This window comes from Rousettus aegyptiacus, unplaced genomic scaffold (genome assembly GCF_014176215.1).
Source record: "Rousettus aegyptiacus isolate mRouAeg1 unplaced genomic scaffold, mRouAeg1.p scaffold_m13_p_16, whole genome shotgun sequence".
NCBI classification, from domain to species: domain Eukaryota; kingdom Metazoa; phylum Chordata; class Mammalia; order Chiroptera; family Pteropodidae; genus Rousettus; species Rousettus aegyptiacus.
Window position 1 is genome coordinate 30,784,145 of NW_023416291.1, and position 27,239 is coordinate 30,811,383.

The 27,239-nt window shown below is 33.3% G+C and overlaps 1 protein-coding gene across 1 annotated transcript; it reads right to left on the reverse strand.

The window, feature by feature from the left end:
- ASIC5 (acid sensing ion channel subunit family member 5) lies at nucleotides 1–26,875 on the reverse strand. The gene is given in 12 exon segments (XM_016138631.2): nucleotides 1–59; nucleotides 62–160; nucleotides 163–177; nucleotides 1,579–1,670; nucleotides 5,397–5,565; nucleotides 7,507–7,563; nucleotides 10,273–10,421; nucleotides 11,295–11,443; nucleotides 13,242–13,367; nucleotides 15,601–15,838; nucleotides 24,179–24,488; nucleotides 26,839–26,875. Coding segments are annotated over 12 exon segments (1,500 nt in total).
- Between the last annotated feature and the right edge of the window lie 364 nt (nucleotides 26,876–27,239).

Consider the following 27,239-nt stretch of genomic DNA (forward strand, 5'->3'; position numbering starts at 1 on the left):
TCAGCATTCCTCTATGCTATTTTTATTCCCCAAATGATTCTGAAGTGGATGAGCCCATGTATCTTCAGCAAGAAGAAAATACATATCCAGTAGAAATTAGTGAATATATATTCAAGAATTTCTATAATTGTAATCATACTTGCACCACAAAATAGACCAGTTGACCACCAACATCTGCTGTAATAAAACCAATAGAGAAATTGAATAAATCATATTTTTGATAAAAAGCAAATCAAACTTCACTAGAATTTAAATTATTTGAACCTTATAAGTTAATCATAACCGATATCATGTGAAGATGAGTTGATTATATTAGTTTAAGTTTGAGATAAAGTAACAATAGCAATTAATAATATCTTAAAATAATATTCAAAAAAGAGAGAGAAAAGCAAATGTAAAATCTGTATCCAAAATTTAACTCAAAGACTTTGGAGGATATTAAATATAGACAAATTTATAAAACATCTTAGACAATAACAAATTTATTTCCATGTGTCTAATGAAGAGTAGAAATGGGACATTCAGATGGTGTTATTGGGTGATGATGTTGTTCATTGACAAAAATTTCTAAGCAATTTGTGACTTTAAGTGTCCAAATGATTTCTTTTTAAATATTTGTAATATTTCATTAAACTAAAATATATTAACACAACACTGCCATCTTCTTCAGAAATTTTTTAAACCTGTATTTATCTTTATTGTTTGTGCTTTTTTATTGTGATAAAATGTATACAACAAAGTAATCATCATCACCATCCATCCCCAGAACTTTTTCATCTTCCCAGCTAAAACTCTGTATCCATTAAAAAATAACTCCTCATTTCCCTCTCCCTCACCCCTTGCAACTACTGTCCTACTTTTTGTCTGTATGAATTTGACTCTTGCATTGCCTTTCAAATGATATTACACTATTCACCTTCTCCCCATCACTCTGGGCCATTCTTAGGATTATAAATCATGGCGAAGTATAGGCTTTCCCACATGCTTTTAGGAATTTGTATATTTCCTCCCTATTTTGGGGCTCAGCTGCTATTTTCCCTGACTCTGATATCCTCTTCTGTCTCCAGTATGACTTCATTGAACATGCCTTGAGATGTAGGAAATCAGCAATTAAGTTCGTTAAGGACCGTATAATGAAGCAGTGTGAGCACAGTGTGGTGGCAAATTATGGTGAATTTTGCTTGCTCGGGATCTTCTTTCAGTTCACTCTGGGCAGACTTCTGGGTGAAGGTCTGAGATGGCTAACATTCTACTCACAGGTAGAACTACTGAACATTCTACAATAGTTACTTGCTGAGAGGGATATCAGAAGGGAAAGTCAGGTGCTGCATGTGCGTATGAAATGATGAATATCAGCCTTTTCTTTGTGAAAGCTTGTGAGGTCTGCTGGAGATGTATACAGGGAGTGGGAAAATGTCAGATTTAAATGTCAGGATTTTAGAGTTATGACGATTAAATGTCAGGTGAATGATGAGCACTATTGATTCTTTTCCTCCATCGATAAACTAAATTTTAAATACAAAAGAAAAAAAAACTGATAGAAAATTGTTTAAACATTGAGAAGCAACTAAATAACACCAAGTAATTCAGACACACTCACTGCTTTTTGCTGCTGGGTTATCTTATAGTTTAGGTCACTATAGTTTATTTCAATGTTTACAAGATTCTCTCTGGGGATTAAAAACAGAGTTAATCTAGCTCGAGATTATCAGCACTACTGTTAATTCCATTTTAACAAATGTAATGTTCATTTTTGGTTCAGATGTTATTTGACATTACACCATCATTGCATTTAATGCTAATCATAATACCTTCATTTGGAAGGCACTATTTGTCATGTTGGTATTTAGGGAAAATAATTTTTCTCCAGGCCCAATATTTTTTTATGCCTCATTCCCGAGAAATTGGGAAAAAAAACATTAAATGTAAATATGTATGGAGCAGATTACTTACAAATATTTAAACACATGTCTAGTTTGAATTCAAATTTTGGTACTGTCCTTTGTAACTTATGTGATCCTAGAAAAACCACATGGTTTTTCTGAGTCTTGGCTTCTTTACTTGTAGTCACAATTTTAAAGTCAGGATTTTATGACAAGGAGAAACTAAATAATTTATTAAAGAATTGGACTACACTGGGTATACAATAAATGTAGTCATTTATGTCATTAATATATAAGGGAAGATTAAACCAATGGACAAATAAGGGAACAAATTAAAGATAAAATCAATTAATAAATAGATAAATATTAACCTGTCTTATAAGCTAAGGTGAAAACCAATAACCTGGTAAATTTTCAGTTGGCAATAATAATTGTCATTAAGAATGTATTCTATTAACAATATTTCCTGGAATTGTGGGGTGTTCTTTAATATATCTAAGGAAGATAGCTATAAATCACTCTCCTTACTGTTTACAGTTCTCAAAATCAATATTTTGAAATATAGTCAATTCAAAATATATCAATAATATGTTTAATTTCCATTGGTTGGCTCTGAGTAACAGAATAATGTACTATGTTAAGGTAGATAATCAAGAAGTATTATAATATTTACAAATAAAGAAACAGTTGTCTAAGTGAAGAAAATAATAATGTTGTCTTGGAAGTCCAGAAATTTTAGTAATACTGCATTATTTTTGTCATCCATTGTGCTCCTAATTTGCATGTACACTGATAATGCTGTTTAATTTCCAACCACAAAACTCATAATCATTTCCAAGCATTATCCATCTGTGTTTTTGAGAGAAGATAAATTCATCACCTACAAAAATATTGTTATATTTACTCAACTTCTCTCAGGCAGGTGACTCACCCAGAAATTTGGGTCTCATTGAGTCTATGCCTCATGATGTTAGTGAAATTGTTCAGAGTTTAGGTTCAAGAATATTTATTTGTGTCAGGAGATGCACAATTACATAGTAAAATCTGAATTTTAATAGGGGTGATGGTGCCAAAGAGATAGTGAGTGTTTTTCTTTTACATTTACAAATACTAAAGAAATGCTTCCAGGTATTTGAGTGTGTGTGCTGAATTAAGAGGAATAAGATTTGCACAAAACAAACAATTTTATACAATTTTTACTTGAAAAATTTTTAAAATAAAACAGAACAATTTACAAAGTTCACTTGTTTTACTAATGAAATTGGCCAAAATTCAGCTACAATTTGCTCTTACATTGACTTTCACACACCTGCTTCAGTCAAGCTAATCTCTTTATTATCTTCTCAATGGAGTTTTTCAACTGCTACATGAGTCCTTGGATTGGTCAAAGTCTGGGGTTGATTTTTGCTACAAGAAAAATTACATACAGGCTTCATGATTAATTTAAGGGTTGCTTTGTTTTTAATCGTATTGCTGTTAAGTTTTAATGTCTGCTCTCCAGACAAGTTGTATTTGTGTTTTCTGATTTATTACTATTCGATTTATGATACTTTTGCATAAACCAGCTTCTTAATTATATGAGTGACTTCTTACCATTGACTGTATTTGCATGCCCCTGAGCCAAGCTGCATTTGTTCAGCTACTTACTTTAGCCTTCCTAGTAATGGCCTTCAATATTCACAACAATGTAAGGTCCCCACACATCGATGATGTGATAAGATTATTGTAGACTTACAATGAAGAAGAGTAGACTATGCCACCCCAAAATATGACATTTCAGCATACTGATTATTTTGAATTAAAGTTACTTAAGAAACTACCAGTGCAAAAGGGCATTCTGACCGTCGTCTGTCCCACTGAAAGCAGAAATAAATCTCCCACGTAAAAAGTACCCTCCGTGTTCCATGAGGGTAAAAAACATTATCATCCCTGGAGATTGGGAGTTCAGGGCCCAGAGGCTGTATAAATAAACCTTGTTACTTCTTCACTAATTTACTATTCCAACCCCAAACCCTTTTGTCTTGTCAACTTTTCACAAATTTATTGTTTCTTTGTCTGAAAGATATAAAAGGTGCCTGCACCTGTCATTTCTTTGAGTCTCATATTTCTATGGGCTGTCATACTTATGAAATTAAATTCGTTTTTCTCCTATTCATCTGTCTAATGTCAATTTAATTATTAGACCAACCAAGGGAAGTAGAAGAGAAGAAGAGAAAAAGTCTTTCCCTCTACAATAATAATGTAAGTTTTAGGAAAAAAACAATGTTTTTTAGAATCAACTTGTTTATACATGGATTTCTTTTCTGATTCACAATTATGTCTCTAAAGTCATGTTTGCATTCTCTGCCTATTAAATAATTATAAAACTCAGGAAATCTCTATCAACTTTAATTCACACAAAGTGCTCTTCTCAGTCATAATTAATTATATAACAGGAATAGTACTGTAAGTAAATTAGTTTTTGATATTAAAATGGAATACAAAGAGACATCTGTAGGAGAAAGAAGTGTTAAAAAGATATAACTTCAAATTCTCTAGCTTTACATCTTTTTCTCTGCTGTTTGAAATCATACCCTATCAGCCCTGTCTCAATGAAAATATTTTTTCTCCTTGATTTGTAAAAATCACTTTATTGTTTATGCATTTATGCAGGGACACCATTTTTTAAAGTTATATTAAAATAAATATCAGGCTAAAGCTAGAATTAAAACATGCTTTCAAAGTTAGGTGCCTAGCTCTGCAGAAGTAAATCAGCTTTTGAATAGATAGAATATTTCGTGGAAATAAATATAAGTATAAACACCAATGTACTATACTGCTATTTCACATCCTCTGTTTAAAAATATAAATAAAAAACAAAGAAAAGCATAAAGGTTGCTCCTTGATTTTGAAAGAGTTTTTTATGAAGTTTGACTTATAATTTCTAAAAGTCAACATGGGGCTGCCGAAAAAGCTAATCCAGTCTTCGACTAATCAAAATCAGAATTCTATATCTCTGTGGAAGAAAAAAATACATGGAGATGAGAGTCATAGGTTTGGGGCATAATTTCTTTCTGTGCCACTGACAATATTTGGAAGACAGTTACCTGAAACACAGTGCTGCAGTTTCCCCATCTGTAAAATGAGAATAATAATTTATGCTCTATCTACCTTATACAGTGATTAGGAGACTCAAACTACATAATATACAGGTAAAGAATTTTCATATTTTAAAACATTAATTGATATTATTATTAACTGACATTAAAACTTTATTATTTTTCCCACTTGGGCTAATAATGGTAAGATGAGCAAATCACTCAAGCAGGCCTTATTTTACTTTTCATACAATTAAACTAAAGAATTGAAAGATATGGTCTTATCTACTTTTAAAATTCTAGACTTTCATTGTTAATTCGGTGATGGAATCCATTGCCTCCTTTGATCAGAATTTCATTTCCTGAGTCTTTGAAAGTTTCGAGTAGAGAAAGAATTTGTGTTAATTACAAATAATTTATGAGACTGAAAGCTTACCTGATGTATTTTTGGCTTTGATTCAACTTCTTGGAAAGATGTTTCAAAGCTCTTTGACTTGGAAAAGTGGAATAAGAAATAGTAGCAGGATATTCTGTTTCTTCACAAGGAACACGGCAACTAGAATTATGTATTCTCATTGTATACAATCTCTTAACTTCAATGTGCTCTGAAAAGAAAATCAGGACAGTATATTCAGAGAAGAGGGTATTTGCAGTGGGGAAGACAGAGCTTTTAAAAAATTGTATCCTTTTGCCTCAATGCTAAAAAAAAAAGTAGTTTTCATGTACTTTCTTAACAAAAGGTGCTTATATTTTATTTAGTTTTTAGTATAAATACAGCAAAGGAGACAAATATAAAACATAGGATTTGTTCTCCTTAAATTAATTGATTCACTGGAATCAGATCTTCATTAGAAATAAGAAATTCTTTCCAGAAAGTCTCTGGGCATATTTCCATATAATATCAGACATTTGGACAGGAGAAAAATGGAAAATTATTGCTGTGAACTTGTGTCACTTTGAGAAGAACATTCAAATGTAATACTGAAAGGCAATGATTAAGGTTTAAACTAAAATTAACCTTGAGCTTCTCTCAACTTGTAGTGGTATGAAATATACTGCCAGGTATTTAGAAAGCCTAATTTCTGTGGACCTAAGGACTTTAAGATCAGCCACATAGGTTCTCTGTCCTCTGCCCTTTCTTGGCCCCTATTGCTCTTCTTGCAAGAGAGTACTGGTAAAAGTCCCAGAAGGAGGTGGTATTCATCTGGAGTTTTCCTTTGGATCACTTCCCAGTGTCCAATCTCACACCTCCTCACGCTTGGTAGACATTCATGTTGTTCTTTTCCTGTGGTTTTGTTATTGAAACTCTTTATTCTTATGAATGCTTTGTTCACCAAGGTCCCTTGATTAATAATCAACTTTGGGCTTGTTTTCATCAAACTTTGATACCCCTTCAGGGCATGATTTTACATACACCTCTGGTTTTTTAAGACTACTAATGATAACCATTACTCTTACTCTATATGCACACAAATACATGCAATTACACACACACACACACACACACACACACACACACACACACACACACACATCTCCACATTCTTTTGATTCCATTACCCACAACACTTCCTGAAGAACTGCATGAATGATTTATTACCCCAAACTTTACCTCCAGCCCTCATCAGGGATAGGAAATCACAAGAAATTTGGCAACATAACTTTAACTTTGTTTTTCAGTAATATGATTTCTGCATATTTAGCTTTTAAGCTAGAAAAACTATAAGACTCCTTCTACCCACATCCATGCTATGAAATAGTTTACAATCATTAAAAGGAACATGTTAAATCTATTTCTTTTGTCCTGGATATATTTCCACAAAGCAAGCTTTATAGAAGGGTACATAATGCAATTCCATTTTAATAAAATAGCCAATGACTCAAAGTTGTAAATATAAAGTTACATATGTAAAAAAATTATGGTGAAATATACCAGGTGTTAACATTGGTTGGGGCTTAAGGTAAGAGATATACATGTAAGCAAAATAATTTGCTGTTTATTAAGAAGTTATCCCCAATAAATATGACATGTATAGTTCTAATTAGATTTATGTAAAATTTTTATATATGAATTTATATATAATGTATGTATAATGAAATGAATAAAGAAAGGATGGTCACATAAATCCCAGAATGACACAACATCTATATAAATTTTCACATGATTTTCTGCTATTCTGTAATGTTCGAACCAGTCACAACAAGCATTCTTTATTTATGTAGTAAGAAAAAACAATAGTTGTTTGATTATAAAAAAGTATAAAAATTAAGAAAAACCATAAATTTAGGAATAAAAACCAGAACTCTCTTGCTGTTACTTTGTCATAGCATATCTGTAATTCAAATGTATGCTGAAATCAGAGGGTTTTGTGTTTTGTTTTACTCTGTCTATGTAAGCTACGGTTCAATTAAGAATATTGAAATACTCCCTTTTATAGTCTCTACTTTGTTTCATTTATGGATTATTCATAGTTTAATTTTGTGTCTTGTATTATTCTGGACAACTTTCATATAAATACTGAAAATAAATAAATTAAGCCACTTACCAAGTGCAGGAGAAATACAGTTGTAAAACTTTTGTAGGTCACACTCTATCCCATTTCCTTAAAAAGAATACATGGGACTAAAGAAGCTTTACACTTTATTAAGTGACATAATTACAAACATGTCTTTCTTCCATACATTCTTTCATCTATCCCTCCTTTGCAAAAAAAAATATATATATATATATATATGAAAAAATGCTAATACCCTGTGAATACATACATTGGGAAGAAGATTTTGTTTGTTTGTTGATTTCAAGGTTTTTTCCATCTGTCTACACCATTCTAAAATCTTTTAAGTGAGAATAATAATTTTAAAATGTTTGTAGCTTTGAAATTTAAAATTGCTTTCACATTTATTATCTCATTTTTGTGTTTGAGATTTTTGTGATGTGGAATCATTATTTTACAAATGAAGAAACTAAGGTTCAGAAGCAGCTCACCCAAGCAGTTAGGGGGAGATCTTGGCTCATTCCATCCACCTTCTATTCTGTTCTCTATCATCTATTATTTATCTATTTATTTATTTGTTTAGTTATTTATGTGCGCGTGTGTGTGTGATCAAACCAAATATATATACATACACACACATGCACACACATACTCACCACATGCACCTGGTGGGCTGCCCTTCAAGTAACAAGATGAGACAAGTTAAGTATCAGTATTTATTAAGCATCTGCTGTGGACATTGAGACAAATTGTAAAGTCAGTATGTATCAGAGCTAGATGTAATCCCATGCTGACTCTAAGGCCCTAGATTTTGTACCTCAGTACACTATTCGTCTATTTCTATAATCCATGTGGTCTCTGGGGTTAGCCTCATGTTTACTCAGTGACCTGTGAAATAACCAAAAGAGAATGTATACCTACAATTTGGCTAACTATAAGGAAGTTCTCCTTGTGAAAGAACTAAAAGAAGTAAAATACAAAATGAAACAACAAAAGCCTCCCTCCAACATTAAGTAAAAAGCCTCTCCAAAATATGTCTCTTATTATTCTCATTACAAAGAACAATGAAATTTTGGAAACAATTCGTACCTGAAGAGATGATTTTTGGGACTGTCTCCACAAATTGTTAGTGGAGGTACTTCAGCTATTTCATTTAATGTCTATATATCTCAATTATTCCTCATCTATAAGTAAACTTAGAGGGGATATGTGATAATCAAATCAAATAAAATATTATCATGAAAGAATTTGGCATATCCTAAAGTTGGTGCAAATGCCATGCTTTGTGTTTTATATTTCATCTTGCCTAGTTTCTGGTCCATATTAGTATTCTGTTTGTGTTTTGTAACAAGTAATACATTTTAAAATTATAAACATTATTTTCCATCTATCAATTTAGACTTTTTCCTAGTAACTTTGGAAAGATAATTAGGAAAGATAAGTCAGAGTCAGAGCTAGTAGTTATAGAAAGGCAGTTTCTGGAGGGGTCAGAGACCGGTAATCAGAATTCTAGGAAAATTAAAATGATGATTCTCAAAATACCTAAGATATGGTTTGCAAGTAGAGACCATCCTTATAAGAGCAGAGGTAGCATTAGTATATCTGTGTGTTAGAGTAGTGTAGTATAGTGTGTGTGTGTGTGTGTGTGTGAGAGAGAGAGAGAGAGAGACACACACACACACACACACACACACACACACACACACACACAGGCTGGCCATAGTGGCAAACTTATAGAGCCAAACCGGTTTTACTCTTAATACACTCTCTACTTTTTTTATTAGTAGTTTCAAGTATACAGTACATTGGTTAGATATTTATATAGTTTATGAAACAATCCCCCTGATTATCTTCCCTCTGGCTCTACACATAGCTATTACCTTATTGCTAACTGCATTCCCTATGCCGTGCTCCCCGTGACCATCTCTCAACTACTAATTTGTGCTTCCTTAACCCTTCACTCCTTTCTCCCAGCCCCCCACTCCCCTCCCCTCTAGCCATCACCAGATTGTCCTCTATTTGTAGGTCTGTTTTCAATTAGTTCATTCTTTTTGTTTCTTAAATTCCACATATAAGTAAAATCATATGGTATTTATCTTTCCCTGTCTGACTTATTTCACTCAACATAATGATCTCTAGGTCCATCCATTTTTGTTTTTATAAATATGCTAGAGGAGAAGGATGAAAAAAATCTGAATAAACATATACAAAGAGTAAATAGAATGTATTTTGAGCAAGGCACTTTTAAAAACACTTACATACTTGTTTCATCCTTATGACAACCGTGCAAATTAGGACAATATTATTCTCTCCATTCTACAACAGGTACACAGAGAAGTTAAGTCCACAGCCACATAGATGAGAAATTGTGGAACTGAGGTGAGCAGCCTGGGTCAGAATCTCACTCTTACCCACCCTGCTCTAGTTCCTTGTTCAATGCTTGTCTCAAGTATCCATGGCTCTAGAGTTTCTTTTTCAGACACAAAGAAAAGAGTTTTCCCATAATGAACTATTCAGGGTAGGTAAGATTTATTGAGAAAACTGTGATGAGCAGTTTTAGATATTTGAGAGCACCGAATTTTATATTTTGAAAATAAGAATTGGCTACTGGCCCTAATAATGCAATTTTCTTTTCCAGAAATCTGTTATAAATCTTTAAGTTAAAACCTATAAGTTGAGGTTGTTTTTGCCAAGTAGATGATTTTCCAGCATAGAATTTCATAAGAATGAAAAGCAATTTTATAATATGTTGACCTCTCATGTTTCGAATTAAGTAAATATAATTAAATGAGGGGAAAGCTGTTATTCTTTATTTACCAGGAAGCAGAAAAGGTAAACATCCACACTGCTTTTCTATGTGTGTTGCTTTGCATTCCTTCAAGCAACCAGAAGTGCTGTAGGTACTAAAATTCTGCAGCTTGATGCTAGGGTTGCATTCTCCCCAAGGATATTCTTGATGAACCGTCATAAGATAAAATAAATACCTGGTTCAGGAGATTTATCTGAGTCAATCCACCCCTTTATACCCCAAAGAAGAGAGGCTGATATGCATTTTTACTTTTCTTTCAGAGGTCTTTAATTTTTTTTTATTTGACTACATTTGCCTGTTTTGCCTACTCTACTAACCTGAAAAATCTCTGAAAGTAAGAATAATAGTGGTCCTTTTACATAAGTCCCAAATGCTCTTTACCTATAATAAATCAATAAAATTAGGCAGACTGATTGCTCTAAAAATTGACTCATATAAAAAGAATATTATCTTTTATAGAAATGATATGTTAGAATTTTAATCAGCTCACCTACAGAACAACAACATGACCAAAAATATCCTTTGTTGAGCACCTATTATGTACCCAGCAATATGGTGCTTTCTTCATGTGATTTTACTTGAACTTCATAATAACTTTGAAAAGGAAATGTCATCCAAGCAACTGGCAAATGGAAACCTGGCAGACATATCTGACTCCAAGATTTTGCTCTTTCCACTTATTTTTTATTTTTCTTGTTCTCAGAATGTACCATAGAGAAAACACAGAGTTTTGCAACACAGGTATTTCCTCATATTTATTGAGCCTTCCTATCTCTAATGAAATTTAGAGTTACCTTGGATTTGCTAGGTTTCCCAGCTTTCATTTGCATTGTATATGTGAATTCACTGTTTTTACAAAATACGTACCTACTAGTAAAGGAAAAGTATCTGAAATAAAACTGTGGAATTTTCAGCAGTGCTTTAAAGGCATGAAAGAAAGAGGTTTCTAATAAAAAGTACTATTTATGCATATAGACATTCACTACCCCACTTAATTCCCTCGAACTACAATGTTTTCCCAGTATTTACCTTCACTTGGTGGATCGTTAGGCATGCATGCATCCCCACAGGTGAGGACAAACCTATACCATCAAACTGTGGCTCCTTCTTCGATGAATGAATAACAAAGATGATCCCAGCATCAACAAAACCAAGGATGGGGTCATCAGTGAATTCCTCCTGAAATAAAAATACACCAATCCCCCAATTACAAGTTGATATCAATTTTATACAAGTTCGAGATTTAGTTTTAACATCAGATGAAAGCATTTGACTTAACTTAAAATATTCCATGTCAGTCTTTAATTTGTTTTTTATAGACAAACTATAAAAATTAAACACCTAAGAGATACTTTTTATGGCTGAATCACATGTTATGGCTTTGCCAGTTTTCTATGGATCGCTTTTCACCTTAGATGAATGCGTTAGTACACATTACAATGATCTGATTTCCCCTGGCTCTCTCCTTAGTTAACTGCTTTTTTGTTGCTTCCTCCTTGGTTGTTCTTTTTGCTTCATTTGTTTTAGAAAATGGTTTGGCGCTCTTTTTCTCTTTGTAATTAAAAATCTCTAGCCTTATTTAAAATTCAAATTTTCTCATAAGAGTTAAGGCTTATGTTATTTCTTTAATCCCAGCGCCCTGGTTTATAAATCTTATGTCAGATGAAGAAATTTAAGACTAAACTTCTGATGACTTTTCTATTAGTTATAAATTCAGTTTATAAAGATTGAATATGGTGATTTTTCTTGGAATAGGATAACTGTTTATGTAATTACATTTAATAAACATGATTAATATTCCATTTGTAACTCGAGACCCTATTTGTCTCTGGCCTTTTATGACTCTAAGAAATTCTTAACTAGCTAACATGAAAAAATATTTTAATGACATTTACTAATGGTATGTTGTATTAAATTCACAGATTTTAATTGCATTCAAAAAATATTTGGGAAATTTTGGCTTGTAAGATTATAATATTGTATTTGAAATGACCATATGACTAATATTTAAATAACTTGAAAATACTGATTAAATAGGTGTACAAACATGGGTACATGCATTACACTGTATAGTGCTGTGTTTAAATGTAAAGAAAAGTATTTTGAATGAAATATAAGAGGAAGCTGTGAAATGTACCTTGAGAGAAACTCTTTGAAAGTAGGCAGTGACTTCATTCACTGGATTGGGAGGTGAGATAGTTTGATGGGATTTGGGGAGACTAAATTTATTTCTCATCTTTGCCGTTGATTGTGAGATTTTGGATACTTAATTCATCAGCATTTCCAAATACTCATTTATAAAACTACAACAATGGAATCTAATACCACTAAATGTGTAATACTAAGTTGATTGTGAAAAACAGAAGGTGAAACTTAACCTCGAATGAGAGCTCTATCAGGTACTCTTGAAGGTAGCAACACTGGTTTCCTTAGGTATCTGGACATCTAAAACCTAAATACTTAGAACTTTTTAGATCAATTAAGTATTTTCAGAAACTAGATTTAGACTAAGTCCATTTATAAAATGTCTTTTACATTGCAGTTATTTTTTTCATCACTTTTACACTATAGATTTTATGATTTGTCAAATATCTATGTATGGCTGCTTTCTAAAGTATATTGCCTTATTTATATGCTATAAAAATATTTTTAAAATGCAAACTATTATTTAAATTAATTATGTACACCGTGACTTAGAAATGCTTGGTTTTCTTATTTTGTGGCATGACTATTTCCTAGAGTCACAGTAATGGTAGTCAGTAGTAGCTAAACATTTCCAGGTTATGCCTCTAAATTTCTTTTTAATCTCTGAGTCACCTTTGCATCCATAGGACTCTAGACTAAGTAAACGAAACCAAAATAATATCCAACTTGTAGGATCAACTTAACAGGACAAAATATTCTCATCAGGTCTTTTGAAATCCCTGTCCATTGTTGTTTGACTTAAATTCTGGCTGGGTTTAAGATAATGCAATACCTGATTGACATTGAAGAGCACGCTTAAGCCTCTTCCAGAGACGCTCACTTTTTTCATTGCTTTGATATTTTTACCATGATTAAAAGTAAAACAATTTCCATATTCAGTGAAGACATGTACAAAATCCTCCAATATGGAAATGAACCAAATAAAATACAATCAGTTTGGTATTTTGGTCACTTCTAAATTTAAATTTCTATGACTTGTTTCCCCTTAAATCACAGATGTCTACATGGGAATGCAGAAATATCAGAAAGAATAGACAATTTAGTGATTTATGTTTGTTTTCAATGAGTTTTCATTTTTTAATAATATGCACTAGTCATATTATTATATGTGCTTACCTAATTGAGACAGTTTCATATATAGTTTATCATATATTCAAAACATTTTTTTTTCTTTCTGTTTTGTGCCCCACATGCCTGGGTCTAGCTCCGTCTCCTCAGCCCTATGACTTCCTGGCCTCAGGAGGAAAGGGACTGTGTCTGGCAGCATGGTTGGTGGAGGGGACATGGGGCCTTGCCCTCTGAGGTGCTGGCCAGGCCTAATAAAATATTACCCAACCCTCGACCCCAAAGACCCAGTTCTTGGTTGCCCCAGCCTGGCTGGGCAGTGAGCTTGACAGCAGCCAAGGTTCCAGGAGCAGTGTGCTTGCTGGAGGTCCAAAGCCCTGCTGTGGACAAACAGACTGTCCAGAGTGAGAGTAGGGGAGGGGGAGAATGGACTGCTTGTGTTGGATCAGGTAGGTGAGGATCATGGCTGTGGAAAGGATGTAAGGACACTGGTCAAATAGGAGAAGGGAGGTTGGTCAAATTGGCTGCAAGAGAGTATGGAAACGTGGAGGAGGATGGGAATGGGCTTCCTGGAGGCCAAAGAAGGTGGAAGGGTCCAGGGAGTGGACTTGAAAGTTGAGAGTAGAAGTAAAATGGAATGAGGTGTCTGGATAAAGAGTGAGACTACTGTGTCAAGGGAAGACACAGTGGAGGAAAGAAGCACAAATTACTTTAAAAGTTATTTGTATTATATTTACTAAGGATTTATGCAAATATATTTTTACCTATGGAGAACTCTTTCAGCATTCTTTCTTTAAGAGCCACCCCTCCCCCATCCTACATGGTTATGATGGGGCAACTATCACATTACTCTGTTTATTTGACCCTCCTCCTTCATCTACCTCCACTACAGAGGTGCACATGTGACACAAGCTGGGCGAATCTTAGTACTTTACTGCCTCCTTTCAGAGATTGGCTCAGGAATGGATATGTGTCCCAAGTAGAGCTAATCAGAATCTTCCATGGGATTAGTAAGTGAATATTGGAGTGCTAACCTATGGTAATGGAAGGCTAGAGTCAGCAGCCATCTTGGCTCTGTGTGAGAACTCATACAGAAATAAGCCAGTTAGAGTAATGAAATGGAAAGAGAAACAGAATGTTAATACTAGTCTCAGAGACCCTTGGTGGAGCTTTTTCTGAAGCCAGTCCCACTCTTAGTGTTTCCAGTTAATTAAACTAATTCATTCCTTTTACTCTTTAGCTGATGGAGTTAAGTTTCTATAATTTGCAACTGAAAAAGTCATGTTTAATGCAAAATTCCTTGATGAAGAGTTTAAACACTTTGGTAAATAAAAAGCAACAGAGAAGAGCTTCTTTTCCAAATTAAGAGTTTAGAGTCGAGTTTCATCTCTTTCAGATGTCTTCTGTGTTTACTGTATGAGAAAGAGGCTATTGAAAAAAAGCTATCAACAGGATAAGGAAGGGTGTCCCAGAAACATGAATTTGTAGAGTTTGCTTAGAATGACCTAACAACATGTGCTACAGATTTGCTGATACAAAAAATAAGGAGTTAAATTGCATACACTTTTTCTAACAGTTTCCTGATATTTCAAACATTTTATCTTAAGTGCAGATTAATTATATAAATAGAACCAAAATTTTATGAGTTGTTAGAGAAATACATATATGATTTTTATAGTCAAATGCTGAGGTCTTCTCATTTTCTATAATCTCTAATATAATTCCACAAGCACTGAAGCAGACAGAGTGTTAGCTGTTTAATGATAATGAAAATACTATCTTGGAATATGTTGACTGGAAAAAATTGAAACATCCTCTTGTGTTAAATTTGTTTTTCTTTTGGAAGATTGCTGTTTTCTACCTTTTCTTATCTAAGTACTTGATAAAGGAAACATGGCTCATATGTATTCCACACTCCCTAACATCATCAGGCTGAGCTAATGAAACATAATCTCTGAGAAAATATAAATTAATTGCCCATGGGAGTAAACTTTATCTTAAAGTGAAATAGTTCAATAAAGTAGCTTATTATATTGCTGATATTTGAAGAAATATCAAATTATTACCTGTGAGCCACATGGCTTTCCAAAAAAGTCACATTCCAACAAAGTGATATTATTGAGATAAAAACCATTTTTCTTGACAAACTCTGTAATGCTGAAGTTTTGTTGACTCTCAAGAAAATCAATAGGCTCTTTAGCGCTAGTGGAATTCACACCGATTTTTCGGAGATGGAGGACTTTGGATACAATATTCCATAAGACAAAAATAACACCAAATTTGGCTACAGCATCTGTTTGGAACCTGTTAGTAAGAATAAAGATATTGTTTAGAATAATGAAAACTTGTTATTACCTGGAGGACAGAGACCAAACATCTGAACCCTATTTACTTTTCTGGCTTCTCTCCTACACTCTCCCTTATTCATAATACATTCAAGCAAAACTGGATTCCTAAGAGGTCTTTGTCACATCCTGCAATTTACCTTGTATTTTTACATATAATTTCGTTTACCTGGAATACGTCTCAGACCTCTATCTGAATACATCCTGATCGATCCTCATAAGGACCCAGAATAACGGGACAGGTAGAAATGTATAGTCATCAAGACTATAGACTAAGGAGCCAGACTTCCTGGGTTCAGATCATATCTCCACCACTCTATTGTATCTGCATGGCTATGCTGGAACGATAATTCCCAACATCTCCTTCCTTGTATGTATGTGGTTACAATCTGAAGTTCATTGTAGGGCAGAAGCTATGGTCACTCACATACATTGTGGTTGATCTCCTGACTCAACTTGTGGTAAAGGCCAATAGCCAGGATTGTATTTCCTCCAGCTCCTGTCCAATCTCCTCTTTTAGCTTCTTCAAATTCAGGGTCAAGAGAGAGTGCAGCCTGGATAATGTGTCAACTTATCCTACAAGTCACCATCAAGATGGGTGATAGTAAAAAGAGAGACACACATTTCCAGCGTTTATTCTTTTCCCTCACTTAAAATTTATCTCCCTTTCTGGCTGCTGACCTTGCTGACTTCAGACCCCAACCAGAAACAGCAGCAATGGTCTTACAAAGACTGCTTACCAGACCTCGTGATTCTGTGAGGCTTAATCCCTATAGTACACTCCTCATTTTATGTCACTCATGGTGATTCTGTTTCTATGAGCCACGGTTGTTACAGCCACTTAATAGTACGACTTAGCAAATTCTATTTTACCGTGACTTGGTTTTCTCACTTCTGAAGTTGGTGTATGTTAATATAACCTCCTTCAGAATGTTATTTGATGATTAATTTATCTTTTCTAAAACATTGAGAAGAGTATCTGGAGTATAGTGAGTGTTAAATAAATATTCATTAAATATATGCTTTATTACTGCAAAGTGTTTTCCTGACAATCGAAACAGAATTAATCTATTTGAAGTAACTACAATAAGTAATTTGTTATTCCCTTATTTCGCTGAGCAATTTCTGCCTTGAATTATGCATGGTTCTTTATTAACATACCTTATATTCCTTTATTTGCATATCTTATATTCCTATGTGATTAGTATTTGGTATTAAAAATTTTGAAACTAAACAGATTTTCTCTCTTCAAATTGACTGCTCAAAACATGAAATGAAATGTATGATCCACTCTTGGTAAGTGTACAGGGAGGGCCGTGTGGTACATGATTTGTGTGTAACCTCACTCCTGGGCTTCCTTTAGGTCCCAAACTTTGTATTTTATTTTCACTTTCTTTTATATGATCTTTTATGTATTTTTTCTTTCTCAGACAAGCCATATTAGACTCTCTTTAGTCAAGGTAGGGCAAATACAAAACCAAAAATGGGGAAAAAAAAAAACTAACATCATATATTAATTTAGTGATAATAAACTGCTTTCATGATCAGCCTCTAACACTCCACTTAACCATTTTGAGCCTTGCAAGGCTGTCATAAAGCCACTAACCCAGGGTCTAGAACCTTATAAATATCCTCATCTGACTTTGCCTTTCTTTAGAGACACACCTAACCTTCCATCATCATGGTATTCTACCTAACTATAATATAACAACAGAGTTTTCTTTGTCAAAAGTGATTCTTGTGATCTTTTGAGGAGTTGATAGTCTACATTAGTAATGGTTTTGGAAGAGAAGAACACTGTTAGTCCTAAATTGAATGACAGACCTTTAACCCATTTTGGCTTTCTAACTCTGAATGACTGAAAGGATATGCTCCACAGCAGACCCTGAGACTTTGGAACCCCACATGGGGGAAGTTAATACCGCCTCGGGCAATGCTCACTGGATTCTTTTTAAAATAATTATGCAGAAAAATGAAGGAATTACCACATGTATAGGAGGTATAAATATAATAGACTAAGGTTAAAGGGGCGAAGTGCATTTAAAAATATTTTTAATTTTTTTTAATTATACTGATAATAGTTGAGACCACAAGGGTAATTTAAGTAGATAAATTAAACTTAATGAATAAAATATAACAATATTTGGAACAAAGAAAGTAAAAAATTTTGTGCGTTGTATTGTTTAGCATAAAACCAAAATGTTTTGCTTTAAATTTATTTTCAACTTCAAATTTCAAAACCCTTCCAAGTATATATTTTTTGATGTCTTAGTTATAGTTTGCCTTATTCTTTTATTTAACCTACTGGTGAGATGTTAGTAAAAGAAAATAATAGTAGAAATACATTGATCTGTTTTATACAGTTGAGTAACCAATGGCTAAATCTGTCAATATTGTATGTTAAGGCCTCTAAAATACATTTCCCCAAATTATATCACCCAGATAAATATTTTATCTGATGTCCAAGTTGATGCCTAACTCAACTCTTTATTAAGACCCATTAAAACAAATCTAAGTCTACCATGTATTAACAAGAAATTTATATAATATAAATCACTGTTTGTAGAGGGAAAATGTGGAAGAATATCTACTTTTGCATTCTCCTGTCAGCTAAATTTAATATCTTACAATTCTCTCAATAACTAATAAAATCTTTGACATGTGTTCATTTTATATTTGCATGAGAGTTATGATTCTTTCTTTTTATTATATTATTATTTATTATTATTTATGCCTACAGCACCTGGTCTTCCTAGGTGGTCTCCTATCCAAGGATTAATTAGGCCTGACCCTGTTTAGCTTCTGAGATCAGACATCGGGCTTGTTCAGGGTGGCATGCCTGTAGACCATGGACCGTGGCTCCATTGGGGAGTGAACCCAGAACCTTGTGTGTAAAGCAGACGTGCTAACCGTTACACTATGGAACCACATCTACGATTCTTTTATTTAAAATCCTTTAACATATATTTTTGCATTTAAACAGTGGATTTGGAATAAACAAAGAAACACAATAATTATTGTAAAGATGCAGAAACAACTTGAATTACTCGCCTTAAAACCATGATCAGATAACATTAGTACTGATTCCAGTCATTTTTTTCTGATATTAGTAGGAGAAAACAAGTCTCAGGAGTTGTTTTTACCAAATATAATGGAAATTTAAGATGAATTATGTGGTGAAGATATTTTAGTAAATTTTTGACACCGAGACATTTGAAAGCCATGAAAATTGATCTCCTCGAAATAAAGTCATGAACAGTTTTGCAATTTATTGTGAATTTGCAATAGGTTCTGGGAAGATAATAATTTGTTGTGAAATGTGATTTTTATGAATTTCTGCCAAATGTATTCTTCTGAATGTCTTATATAGCCATTACTTCATATGAAAGAAACTTTTCAAAATTAAAATTAATAGGTATTCTTCAATCAATTGTGAATAAAGCTAGACTAACAATCTGCTATGCTGTCTCCTAAACATGAATACTACGGTTAATTTTGATGAATTGACAAATGTACAGAAAAAAAGGCTGAAAAATGGCAACCACAAAGCCATTATTTATCACTGCTAAAAAAATTTATTAAAGTCTTTCTTTTTTATTTCAAATATACATTAATCTTAAAAATACTAATACATTAATTTTTTTCCTATTTTTGTATTATACTTATTTAATTTGTAAATATTTTTTACTGGAATAGTATATATAGGTCATTATTATCATTTGTTTAATTTTATGATCATTACTGAAAATAATTTTGTCATATGGAGTAGGAGACTATTAAAAAACAATCTGCTTTGAGCTGCCATATACTCTGTATAGGCACCTGGTACCACGGTAAAGGTAAATCCCTCCTAATAATCCAGTCTCTTGGCAAAATTTCCTCATCTCAGGGATCCATTTCTGCTGTCAAGGTAGATTAGCACAAGGAGTTTAAGAATAAGGATCTGTCAGCAGATCTCTTTTCTAGTCCCTAGCTAGTAATTTAAAGTAAATTGCAATACTAATTAAGCTTTACTTTTGCTCTTGTGAATTGAAGGCAGTATAGTTTGAACAATGATCTTCAAATTGGGATGGGCGAGTGCCTGAGAGTACTCATGAACAGGAAATGTTAAGGGAATAAACTTCCAGATCCTCTCATCTTAAAAATGAGTCTGCATTCACAATATTCCTTCTCCTGTTTATAAAGGAGTATTTACCTGTCACCTAACACAGAATCTTAGCATATAAAGCATACTTGTATGTAACAAGCTCAGAGCTCCTAAGGGGGCATAATTAAATTGTAGCTTGCTTCAGGGGAGTCTTGATTAATTATTAAAGCTAATCAAGTCTCCTTTCACTTTATCTTACCCTGTTATGCCCGTATTTCTGGTTAGGGTGAAGCTCAGCACTAAAAACAAGGTATTTTGGCCTCTACTGAGGCCCTCTAAATTAAGAAGACCTGAAGTAATACAATGAAATTTGTTATTTTAAATGTAACTGGATTATTCTGTGAGTCTTCCAGAAATATTTAAGTAAAGTCTACAGATAATAATTCACATACTTTATTTCAATATACTTTATCCAATAAAGTACTTAAATTTTTATGGAATCATGTGAAACATTTATTCCTATTGCAGTCAATCCTTATGCTATTTTGTCACGAAATTTACAATATTATTGATCTAAAAACAAGACAAACTTATTTAAAGTTATGGTTAAAAATTTAGATATCAATTTAAAGTATGCAAGTAGCATACATAGTTTTTCAAAGCTTTTAAAAAGTTTGAAGAACTTTGGCTTTGAGAACCAGACAGTAGACAGCTTGAGTTCTTTCTCTGATCTGTCAATAATTTTATGAACAATGTTGTATAAGATACTCATGAACTGATGTCCAAAGAATCTATCTGTAAAATTAGACCTTGGGAATTGAAGTTGTCTCATTCTTATAGTACTGGCGATGCTTTAGTTGTCACCTAAGAAAGAATAATCCTCTTAAATTAAGAATTTTTCTATTCTGCAATTATAATTTCTAGAATATTTAATCTCTTTTTTCTTTGGCTTCCAATGTTTCCACTATGATGTGCCTGGCTGTTCATCTCTTTGCATTTTTCCTATTTAAAGTTCATTAATCTTTTTGGATGTGTAGATAAATTTGGGGAGTTTAGGGCTCAGTATTTTAAAAATATTTTTTTTCGATTCTATTCACTTCATACCCTGGGGCATAAGTTGCTCTATAATCTGATTCGATTAAATTTGGCCCCTTAAGAAGTTTATTTTGATGTCAGTCTTACAGAGTTCTTTTGACCCCAGGAGGACTCTTCTCCTGTGTCTCTTTCCTGGATTCTCACCAGAAAAGCAGCTGGCCTGTCGTTTAGCTTGTTGCTGTCATGGATCTACTAGGCTCCTTTCAACTGTTTACCAACAAAATCTTTATCATTTCTGAAAGTTCTCTTAGACTTGAACTTTACTATACTATTATAAGCAGAGTTCCCTTAAGGAGAGCTTCAGAGTTCTGTGTTCTTAGGGCCTGCTCTCCCACTAAACAAAAATCTTTACAAGCTGGGTTCCGGGAAGGTAACAGATTCTGCTCTTCTAAACTTGCCTCTCTCACTGTGGAACCTCCGCCCTGTGAGCACGCTGGGGCACTGGTGATTGAGCATCTCAGTCTAATACGCCTGAGGTAGAGTTTTCACACTGTAAATAGGAGTCACATGAAGGAAACCCCAACTTCTTAACTACACTCATCTGAAATTTAGAGCTGGACTGGATGCAAAACTTCGGGTAACCTGCCTTTCCTAGACTGCATCTTCTGGGACATGCTATAGCCCTTGAATAAAAACTAGAAGGCAAGACTCATTTCTTTTAGGCCAAACTCACTTAGTATTAGCTTCTTTCAAGCCAAGATGGAAAGGTAGAGGAAGAAAGTGGTTTGTGGCTTAAGTTCTACAGGCTCTTGATGTTACTATTGAGATTTAGTAGATTTTCTTGAATAAATATTTTGTTTGTTGTTTTTCCTCATGACAATTTTCATGTACCTTTAATGGTTATTTTGTAATATATTTAGGTACATTTTATTATATTCTAATAATTTAGTAGAAATAATGGTTCTCTCTTTTTTCCTGCTAACTTAAAAAAAATATTTTATGTGGTAAAAACATTATCATGAGATATATCTTCTTAAATTTAAGTGTACAATACGATATTGTTGACTATAGGCATTATGTTTAGAGCAGATTTCTAGAACTTATTTGTATCACATACATGCAACTTTATGCCTGTTGATTAGTAACTTCTTATTTTCATGTACCCCTCCCCTGTCCCTGGCAACCAACATTGCTCTCTTGATTTTATAAATTTGACTATTTTAGATACCTCACATAAGTGGAATCATGCAGTATTTGTGCTTTTTTGATTGGCTTATGTCATTGAATAGGATTTTCTTCTTTTTAAAAGTTGAAAATATTCTATTGTATGCATACGTCACTTTTTTATGCATTCGTTTGTCAATGGACATTTAAATTGTATATCTTGGCTATTGTGAATAGTGCTACAGTGAACATTGAGAGTGCTAACATATCTTCAAGATCCTGATCCTAATAATCCTCTGTCCTTTTGAATAAATACTTAGAAGTGGGATTGCTAGATCATATGGTAGTTCTATTTTTAACTTTTTGAGAAACCTCCATACTGTTCTCCATAGAGAAGGCACAATTTTGCACTCCCACCAACACCGTATAAGCATTCCAATTTCTTCACATCCTCTTCAGTATTTATCGTTTTTCATGGTTTCATAGCCATCCTAATAAATACAAGGTGATGTCTAATTGTGGTTTTGATTTGCATTTCCCTGATGACTAGTGATGTTGAACACCTTTTCATGTATTCATTGACCAGTTGTATGTCTTCTTTAGAGAAATATCTATTCAAGTACTTATAACATTTTCAAATTGAGTTATTAGTTTATGGCTATTGAGTTTTGTGTATATTTTCTAGGATTAACTCTTGAACGCTTTAGCCAAAATAAATTATTAGCAGTTATAGTTGTTTCTGTAAGGAGAGGGTTTGTGGAGCATCTTACACTCCCATTTTGGAAATGGTACATATATTTTCTTTTAATTTGATATACCGGCAACTAATCTTCGCTCTTGTTAGAACACATATAATTTAAAATAGTATGAGGCAATAGTATTAAACATCTTTTGGAGGTGTTGATTTGTTTTTATTTTGGGGACCTTGATATATTTCTTAAATTCTTGTGAAACATGCTATAATATTGACTATATATTGAGCACTTGTCCAAAGAATGTTTCAGGAGTGAGACAAAATAGCGGATATGTTACCTCATCTAATGCAACAGTAAACATGTAAAGTAGGTAATAGTATTATATCATTTTATACATACAAAAATAAAAGCTAAGGACGTTAGTGACTTGTCCATGGTCAAATAGCTGATAAGTGGTGGTTCTCGAGGAACTTTCCATCTCTCCCACTGCTACCCCCACAAGATGAAAATGCTGTATATGATCTTTCAGGCTTGACCACTGCCAACTACGGGACTGCCTGAAAGGCCTCCTGGGGAAAGCTGCCCTTTCCACAGCGCACTTGGTGTGGAAAAATTCAGTGAACTGCAGTTTTCTGGAGGAAGTTGTATTCAAGGGCTCAAGACAGTGACAGCAGAACATTAAACCAAGTGTGAGACTCTTCTGGGCTCAGGGCCCTGTGAGGCTGCACATGTCAAACATTCATGATAATGGCCTTGCCTCTATTTCACTAAATATCTTATCATGTACACACCGAAACATCTCGAATGTCCATACTTCAGCACAGTAGTTCTCTCTTCAGGTTCTCCCTCATCTCCATCTAGAAACTGCCTTGTCATTCTTTAATTCTCAGACTTCCATGAACCCCAGACAGAAAATGTAACCTGTTCTCTGTGCTTTCAGAGTCCCTGTTCATATCTTTATTGTATCATACGATTACCGTACATATTGCATTGTGATTGTGCCTCTCTTTTTTTCACTGATTAACAAACTTGTAAAGTGCAAGTATAAAGACTCTTACATCTATTTAAACCACAGGATTCAGTGCATTGCTTACCATATAATTCTGGAAGGATTAAAAAAAGGAAGAAAAGAACAGTAAGTGAAAGAAGAAATCAGTAAGCTTTCTATTCCCTCAATTTGTGTGTTTAAGTACAACTTAAGAACTGAAATGATTTTGCATATGTTAAATATTGCATAATAAAACTCTATTTCAGTCATCCAAGAAAGGTTATACTACCAAAGTTATAGAGACATTGTTATTAAAAGGGTAATTTTTACCTGTTCAAATTACAAAATGTCACAACTGGGAACTCTATCTTTTCCACATACTGGACCTCTACACACGTCATGGTGGGCCACATGAAGTAATTGACCAGGCGACTATAGATTTGCCATGTCACCAGTAAGACCAAGCCCAAGACCACCACCAGCCATATCACCTTGTGAATTTTGCTTCTGTTCCGAACAATATTATGTATCTCATGAAAAGAAGTGGAGATGCCAAAGTCGCGGTCAAACTTCTTTTGGTCATTGGGAGATGGTAGTGGTTTCTTTGAAAGGCAGAGCTTTATCTTTTCTAAGAGTCCTTAAAGTTTTGCCCATAAGATAATTAAATAAAAAAGTAATGTGTTAAGAAAGCTTAATGCTATCTGTAAACAACATAACTTGCATACATTTTAACAGTTTACCTTTTTTATGTGTAATACATAAAATTTCTTCTTGAGTTATATGATCTATTTAGGGATCAAGAAGTAGAAATTTTGACTGCATAAGTCTAATGGGAATATGCTAATTCTATTCATAGAATGTTTCTTGTTAGTGCAAATGTATTAGTGCCATCATATTTATATGCTGTTACTTCCAATTTCAAAATCAACCTGCACTGAACGGGTTGCTTACAACTGATAATCTTTAAAAAAAACCCAAAAAACTCTAATTTTTGAAATATTCTTTCTCTCTGAACAATCACGAAGTTTCTTAGATATTATGAATAAAATTAGGCTGATTTCTTCTGAGATTCATAAGCGGGGCTAAAGAACAATCTGTTCTTCAGCTAATCTTAGTCCTGATGTGGTATATTGTACGGCTGAAAGTAACCTCCATAGCTTCACATGCTTTGATATATAACTAACTAACTTCAGTTGGTTATTTGGTCATAATGTTTAAAGTTGCATTAGTAGTTAAGTAATCTATTTTCCACCTCCTTAGGAAGTGAATTTATTCTTTCAAGACTATCGATAATCAATTAAATCATGTTTATTGACATCGATTGTTAAGACCAGTAAAGGAGGCCCTAAAAATTTTAGACCAATATATATTATGAATTTTCTTTTGGCTTAATTTATTTTTGTTTTTCTGTGGAAGATATAGAGAATTCCTTTGCCAAGAGATGGCTGCAGTATAGTTCAGAGGATGAAACTGGCCTTTGGAATGGAAAGATCTGGCTTCTGGTCCAGGCCTTACCTCTTGTAACCTGTGTGATTTTTGCCAAGTTTCTTAATCTTTCTAGCCCTTTGTTCCTGTGCTGTCAAATAGGAGCAGTAGTCCCTGCTTCGTGAGTTTATTGTGAGTATTAAATAAGATAATACCTGAGAATAGCTTGGCATACTACCTGGACCATGATGAGTACTCAATTAATACTAGCTATTTTTATTATTCTGTGAATTTAGTAGTGATGTGGTAAATGATAAAATATTTAGAGAGTTTTAAACACTGTCTAAAATTTTCACTTAGGACATGAATTCTTAATAGTCTCATAAATGTTCATAATTAGGTGAATTAACTTTTATATCCTTTGCTTCAATTCAAAAAGTATTATTTTCATCAGCTAATCAGCATTAATTTACTTCTGAAACATTTCAAGTATTACTTATAATTAAATCATTATTAAATACTTCATAAGTCTCAATCAAATAGCTAAAATTAAGTCATGAATATATGATAATACATAAAATGCACTTATGAACATTTTCTAAAGGACTCAATTTCATTTGTAAAATATTAGGACACAGTTACAAATTATATTATGATTATTTTTCAGAAACTATGCACTAAGCAGGAAAGTTTGTATTAATCTAATTAGCTTGAATTTTGACTAAAATTTTATAGTAACCCCACTTACTATTGTTTTTAATATCAAATTAAATACTATATATAAAGTAATTGGTATAGATGCAGGGAAAATCAGAAATATAAAAAAAATACTGTTATTATTCGTTAGCAAAATAAGTTTACTAATACTTTTTTGTGTATTACTTAGCCATTAGTCATAACACACATGAAGAATTGATTCTGACAGAAGGACACTTCAGTCTCTGGGCACCTGTCAGTTTTCCTAATACAGAGACCAAAGCTGTTAGAAGGGGTAAAGTGATCTCACAACCAGTAACTGGCCAAGCGAAGCATTGCTGGTTGCAACCATTATCCTGAAAAATATGTTTCAATTTTATCTGTCAAAATTAGCTCATTTAATATAGATCTACTTTTTGACAATTGTTTTGGCTACTCAGTCATTTTCTAGGCTTTTAAAAGAGCTTTAAAAAAGTGTTATTTGAGACAAATGGTGAAGAAACAAGATAATGTATCACTGTGAGAAAGATAGAATTGGTTTAGTAAACAGCCCATCATCCTGCAAAACAGGAAACTTCTTACTTTCCTGATTATGGCAGATGGACCTTGTATTAAATATTGATCTTATTGAGGTATTTTTAAGAACGTCAAATAAATTCTAGTATATAGTAATATTTTAAACTATTTTGACTCTCTTATACAAATTATTCCTAAGTAACAAAAACTGAATTACTTCTATTATATCCAAGTAAATATTCGAAATCAAATTTCTCAAACAAAAAAGAAAATCTCCCTTTCCCTTTGTTAATTTCTAGACTTTAGAAATGAAAGTTGTAACTGTTCAGAGGACTTTATTTCTTACCCCTCTTTTTCAGCATATACTTTTGATTTCTCAGTCTGCTCCATTTGCAAGTTCAGTATGCAGGAGTCCTTGGAGTACACCCAGTTTTCATCAATAATCATATTCCTTTTGTGGCTTTGTATTAAATACAGCAGTTGAGGTTGTAAAACATGGGGGCAATTTAAATATTTTTGTTGCTATGTTTTGTCTCAGAAAGCACATAATTAGCAAACCAAAATTACTGGCAGAGCGAGTTTATGGACATTTACAGACTAATGAGAAACTATCAAAGAGTGAAACCAAAAAATAGAATTAGGAAATTGTTTTCTCAGAATTAAAGAGAATCCCAACAAATATCTGTGGTTTCCGTGTACCCCTGAGCAGGCTAGCTGACACTCAGGGACCCACATGACAATTTCTTTAGCTCTC